The following is a 6,407-nucleotide window of genomic DNA, read 5'->3' as shown; positions in this document are numbered from 1 at the left end:
CCCTAATTTTTAATTTTTATTTTAGAGAGAGAGAGAGAGAGCACATGCAAGCCGGGGACAGGGTGAGAGGGAGAGACAGAGACAGAAACAGAATCTCAAGCAGCCTGTGCCTGATGCGGGGCTCAATCTCATGGCCCTGGGATCATGACCTGAGCTGAAATCAAGAGTTGGACGTTCAACTGACTGAGCCAACCAGGCGCCTCCTAATGATTGTTTTAAATCCATTAATCTCAAGTTATATAGAAAAAATGTGGAGTTACAAACTAAAGCTAACAACACTAACTTTTAGACTAATAATTTTTTTAAATATATCTTTTATTATTTATTTAAAATTTATAAATTTTTTAGCAGGAGCAAGAGCATGCGCATGTGTGAGCTGGGGTGGGGTAGGTAGAGAGAGAGGGAGAGAATTCCAAGCAGGCTGTGTTCGGTCCATGCTGAACCCGAAATGGGTCTCTATCGCATGAACTGAACTGTGAGATCATGACCTGAAATCAAGAGTTGGACGCTTAATCAACTGAGCCACTCAGACTCATACATAAAAAACATGTATTTTAAAATTTTTTTTTAATGTTTTATTTATTTCTAGGAGAGAGAGAGAGAGACAGTGTGAGCAGGGGAGGGTCAGAGAGAGAGGGAGATACAGACTCTGAAACAGCCTTCAGGCTCTGAGCCAGCAGTCAGCACAGAGCCCGACGCGGGGCTCGAACCCACGAACCGCGAGATCATGACCTAAGCGAAAGTCGGACGCTTAACCGACTAAGCCACCCAGGCGCCCCAAAAAAACATGTATTTTTAAAATTGTGATGAAAACAAAATGTGGAGTTGCAAAGCGCTATTACTACAGAACAAACACTTTTAGTAATTCAAGCATCATTAGTCTTCTATTATCAGGTATACAATATAATAGACTAGCTTTTGTTATACTATGCATGCACCTAACCTCTACTGAGATCTTTATTTTGCCACATGACTTTGAGTTACTGTCTAGTGACCTTTTATTTCACCCTGTAGGACTCCCTGGAGCATTTCCTGCAGTGCAGGAGTAGTGGTCACAAACTCCTTTAGCTTTTGTTTATCTGGGACTATGTTAATTTCTTCCCCACTCTTAGATGACAGTTTTGCTTCATATTGGATTTTTAGTTGACAGATTTTTTTTTTTTTACCACTTGAATATATTGATGCACTGTCCTCTGATCTACAAACTTTATGGTGAGAAATCTGTGGGTGATGTTATTGAGGGTACTTGTATGTGACAAGTCATTTCTCTCTGCTTTCAAGATTCTCTGTTAGTGCCTTTGGCTTTTATATATTTGATTATAGTTGTCTTGGTATGTGTCTCTTTGAGTTCTTCATATTTGGAGTTTCTTGAGTTTCTTTGATGTTTATATTCATGTCTTTCATCAATTCTGGGAAGTTTTCAATCATTATGTTCTCAAATAGTCTCTCTGCTGCCTGTTCCTCTTCTGGGACTCCCACAATGCGTATGTTGATAGGCTTGCTGGTGTGCCAAGAGTCTCAGTCTGTATTCACCTTTCTCAATCTTTTTTTTCTCTCAGTTGCCATCAATCATTTCCATTATTTTGAGAGTGTACAAGGAGGGGAGGAGCAGAGAGAGAGAGAGGGAGAGAGAGAACCCCAAGCAGGCTCCTTGCCGACAGCAGAGAGCCTGATGCAGGACTCGAACCCACAGTGAGATCATGACCTGAGCTGAAATCAAGAGTCACATGCTTGAATGACTGAGCCCCCAGGCGCCTTGTATTTGTTTTCATTTTTTAAAATTGTTGTATGCTGTCTTTGTGTTGAGGATCAGCTTGAGGTGCACACTTCAGGCCTTCTCAGACCTTTTCTTAGCCTGCACCTTTACCTGGGCCTGTGTAATTTTCTCTAATATAATTTCCTCTGATTTCCTCCGTAAGTGCGGTTGTTTTTGAATATTCTAGTTTTTAATTTCTCCCCAAAAAGAAAACAGAGAAAAATGCTGTGGTAGGAAAAAAGGGCACCAGCCCTTTAAGTCTCCTGGAGGTCACTTCAGCCGGAGGGGAGGGGCTGCAGCAATGGCCCCCACCTGTTTGCATCTTCCAGCTCAGCAGCAGCGGTGGGAGCACAGACCTCTCATGTTTGTGGCTCAGCCCCTGCCCACCGTGGCTCCCACACACCTGTGTAAGCTGCTCCGGGAGCGGGTGCGCGGCTGCCTGCCGAGGGGCTGGGTCGGGAGATGTGTAGCTACTGCTGTGCTGAGAGCTGCTGTTTGCCTCCAGCCTCCTCTTGGAAGTTGCAATCCTCGGACAGACTCCGGAGTCACAAGGTGCTGCCAGTGCAGCTGGAGCCCAGGCGGGAGACGGACTCCCAGAGTCCTCTGCTGCATTCATTTTGTAGGCAGAGTTCTCCGCCTTGATTCTTTTATGGAATTAAAAAAGCTTGAAATCTCAAGAGTTGGAAGGACCCGAGGGCTTCATCATGGAGGCTCATTCTTAATTGCTCAGAAAGCCTCTGAAATTGGCCGATAAATACCAGACTGTGTAATTCAGTTGTTTTACTTTATACATGTTCTTTTTTATGTGCAGAATAAGGAAAAACTACTGGAAGATTGTCAGCTGCAGAAAGTTGGTCTCATAAGTCAGGTGAAAGAGCTTCAAGAAAAATTGAACCGTCTGGTGTCTTCTGTGAACTTCCAAAACAGCGAGACAGAGGATTTCAGATTTCAGCAGCCATTGGCATCTTTCCATGCTTCAGAAAATAGTTTGAGTGACAGTTCCAATAATGGTGAAGAACCTGACAAATTGCCTCTCGTTGATGTACTGCATGTTGATAAAAACACGTGTGATCTAAGTGACCTCAGTGGAAAGCAGGATTCATTGATAAGAAAGGAGATGCCAGATGTTCCCATGGGAGATGAGGTAGATTTGCAGGATGGATCCCTTTGTTTACAGTCGAGCTTGCACAGTGGCTCCCATGACCTAATGCACAGCCAGGAGCCCGGTCCCGTGAAGGCCGCACTCAGGGCAATGGACCTGTCTTCCTGGAGCTCACCTGAGGTTGTCAGGAAGGACTCGACCCTTGAGCCTGCACCCAGCTTGCCCCTGACACCCTGCTCAGACACCCTGAGCTTGGATGCCTCTGTGCGGGACAGGACAAGCGCCTCGCTTCAGGCTGACCAGTCGGACCTGCTTTGGTACCTGGGTGGTTCCGCAGCAGGGAAGGCCTCCAGGTGGGCAGAGTCTCCATCGGCTGCAGACAGGGCTCCCTCCGCTGACCACCGCGTGCGGCAGATGGCCATGGTACGTGTTCATCCCTGGGTGGTGCCCCGGGTCAGCATCTGTGGGATGCCTAGGGCCCCAGAGTGTTCCCATGGGAATGTGTCTGCAGGCCCCACACTATCATAGCTGCAGCCATTGTTGGTTCATCTCCTGACGGGGCCTGTGGGCCAGTTGTGGGTTTGCACCCAACAGTCCCCTGGTCAGCCGTGTGTAGGGACGGTCGGCTTTCTGCAGCACCAACCACAGTCCATTGTAATGTGAATAATTGGGACTCCGGTTGTTCTTACAAACATGTACTGTGCATCAGTCCTACCCAGACACTCCCGCCAGGCCTGCACGCTCACTAGTGTGGACTTGAGAAGTACAGTCGTAAACTCGCCTTCCTGTGTGGTTTTTGTTCAGTTTCTTTGTCTAGAATCTGTTTCCTGGATTTATTTTGAGTTGTATTTCATATTTAATAGGTTCTACATATAATGCTAATTAATTTCAAAAACAACTATTTTTGATTTAGATCATATTTTTTCTTCTGACGTAATTTGAGATTTTGCATATCCTGGATTAGATAAAATAAAAAGCAAGTGACAGAGGACATGTTATTTGAGATGCATGTATATTACCATTCACACTACCACAAAAATTACTTTTAATCTGAAATATTTGCTGGGGGCTTCTTTAAAGTATTTCTGGAGAACCCTGGGTGGGTTTGTTTAAATACTTCAAAACCCTTGATTTCATTATGTCCATAAATGTGAAACACTTGTTGGGTTTTGTATGGGAAAATGATAAATTCAGGCCTTGTTTCCCTCTGACCAGTTCAGCTCCCTGATGTAATAAGTTGTTATTTGACGACTATTTAAAACCCTACCTATTTTGAACAGGAGAAAGATGTTGAAGATTTTATCGTAACATCTCTTGATGCTCAAGAAAAGCCCAGATCCTCTCCTCTTGGGTTCGAAGGAAAAAACAGCAGAAGTGATAACGGTGAGTTGATCTTTTTGTTTTTAACTCTTCAGGTTTCAGGGAACAGAACAGCACAGAGGCCCGCAGCTTGGTGTTCACCACCCTTGCCTGTGCACAATGGCTGTGCCTGCCTGCGTCTCTGTTCTCTGTGCTCACTGGCACCTAAAAGCCTGATGTCGCACTACTCGGGAAAGCTCGACTGTGCGCCTCATGGAGTCCGGTCCCTGCACTCAGCTCCCAGACGTCCGCACTGGCTCGCGGCAGTGCCTCGACCTTAAATCTTACTTGGATTTTCCCACTTGTCTCACTGGCGCCCTGCACGGAGGGAGGCTGTGCCGTATGGGCCCCGAGAGGGAGACCCTCACATTTCCAGCAGTTCCTGCACCTTCCTTTGGATGTTTGTAGCAGGGTCGTCAGCATGGGGGTCCTTGAGAGCACACACAGTGACGCTGCGCTCTTCCTGGGCATCACGGCAGAAGGCGTACGGCACGGGGTGGGCCCCTTGGTAGCTGTGTCTGCCAGATTTTATTCTGAGTTTTCCTTTTAGATTGCTCGGTGTCGGGGAGCAGGGACGTACTTGGAGACCATGTCTGTGGTCTCTTGTTTCTCAGACTTGGACCCACTGGCGTTAGCCTCCAGTAATGATTGCTGCCTGCATCATCATTAGGATGGCTGCCTGCTGGTGACTCTAACCTTGTAATTTCTTCTATGATTGTTGGCTTTTTATAAGTCCATCACCACAGGAGGGGTTTCAGCATTTTAAAAAAAGTCTTCGTGGAGTTAATTCAGTGCTTTTGAAAACTAGACCATAGTAAAGTATAGTTTGTGGGCACTTCGGCCTGTGCAGAACAGCGCCGGCAACGTTTTCATTTCAGTTTTGAGTTATTCCATGTAGTAAGTGCCTGGAGTGGTTCCCCACCGTGCCTGCCAGCCTCCCCACTCCCCACTGTTCCCTGAGGATGCCCACATTCAGCTTCCAGAAATTTGTCCTGATATGTATTTCTAACACATATTTGGTAGTTACAGAACATGTTTAAGCTTTTGGCTGCCAATTGCTTCTGGTTTCCTTTCCTGTTTTTCTAAGGTGGCCCCATCATCCCGCTCTCCATCCCCTCACCACAGCGTATGTGTTCTGAGCACCCCTGTCAGATTCCTGCACGCCTGCTGGACTGAGCGTCCTGCCCTAGACAGCTGGTTTTCCTTTCTCCTTGCCTCCTTCCTGTTCTCCGCCACGGGTCCTGCCCACGCCGTCTGCAGACACAGGCATGCACTGCCCACGTGACCTTCACCTGCCCACCTGACCTCCAGTGAAATAACTTAAGTTGAATGAGCCGTTCCCCAGTGCTATCCCCACTTTCCTGGTCAGACCCCATGTCCCTTCTTGGTGGCCCTAATTTTGATGAAGTGAGTTCTCTAGAAGCATTAGCAGAAAAAGCATGTGTGAGATGGGTTTTCTGAGAATGTCTGCATTTTCTTGATGTTTGTTGGTAGTTTGGGCTTGGTGCAGACTCGTGGGTGCAAAGTCATGCTCTTCAGACATGAGCGCCTGCCTGCCGTCCCGACCCCAGTTTCGCCGAGCACCGCGGTGGCCCCTTGCCGCCAAGCACCTGAGCGTGGTGCTGCCAGCTCACCAGGAACGGGTCCTTCTGGCCTGAGCGCGTCTCCTTGTTCTGGGGCATGGGCCACCCCCCTGTGGCTCCATCTTGCCATACTTCCTTAGTCACTGGGCTCATTCTCTTATTTTCTCACTTTCTGTTTCCACTTTTTTGTACTTTTCTTACTTGTTAAAGAGCTTTGTAAGAATTTATTCCTTAATCTTTGTATCAAATGCTCCCATTTCTGCTGTGTCTTAGTTTCTAAAAGCTCTTCTTTCTCATCTCTTTTACTTTCTCTTAAAACTTTCTTTCCTTTTTTCATGAATAATACTTTATCCCTTGTTTCTCTGAAGATATTCTGGGTTTTCTGAAGTCTTTTGTGTTTACTGCCTTTATTGTATTTCCTCCAGCTGAGTCTCTCCTTCGCACTGTTTTGTGCGTCTGAGCAAGCCTCGGCTTGTCTGAGGACTTTGGCTCCTTAGCAGGGTGGTCGTCAGCAACTCGCCGAGAGCTGTGCTCAGAGGGGCCTTGCCGGGGGCGCTGAGCCCCCCATTCCCACCCGAGCTTGGTGCCGGTCGGAGAAGCAGCTGTT

At 47.0% G+C, this 6,407-nt stretch overlaps 1 protein-coding gene across 1 annotated transcript in view; it reads left to right on the top strand.

Annotated features, from left to right (window-relative positions):
* Positions 1-6,407, top strand: part of PCNT (pericentrin) — a 118,571-nt gene that overhangs the window by 84,614 nt on the left and 27,550 nt on the right. The window contains exons 34-35 of the mRNA XM_077755355.1: positions 2,568-3,281; positions 4,139-4,241. Of these exons, the coding sequence (XP_077611481.1) occupies positions 2,568-3,281; positions 4,139-4,241 (817 nt within the window). The remainder of the gene's footprint in view (positions 1-2,567; positions 3,282-4,138; positions 4,242-6,407) is intronic.

The sequence above is a fragment of the Crocuta crocuta genome, unplaced genomic scaffold (assembly GCF_008692635.1).
Source record: "Crocuta crocuta isolate KB4526 unplaced genomic scaffold, BGI_CrCroc_1.0 scaffold675, whole genome shotgun sequence".
Lineage (NCBI taxonomy): Eukaryota > Metazoa > Chordata > Mammalia > Carnivora > Hyaenidae > Crocuta > Crocuta crocuta.
Note: the sequence above shows the minus strand (reverse complement) of the source record. Positions and strands in the feature narration are given on the sequence as shown.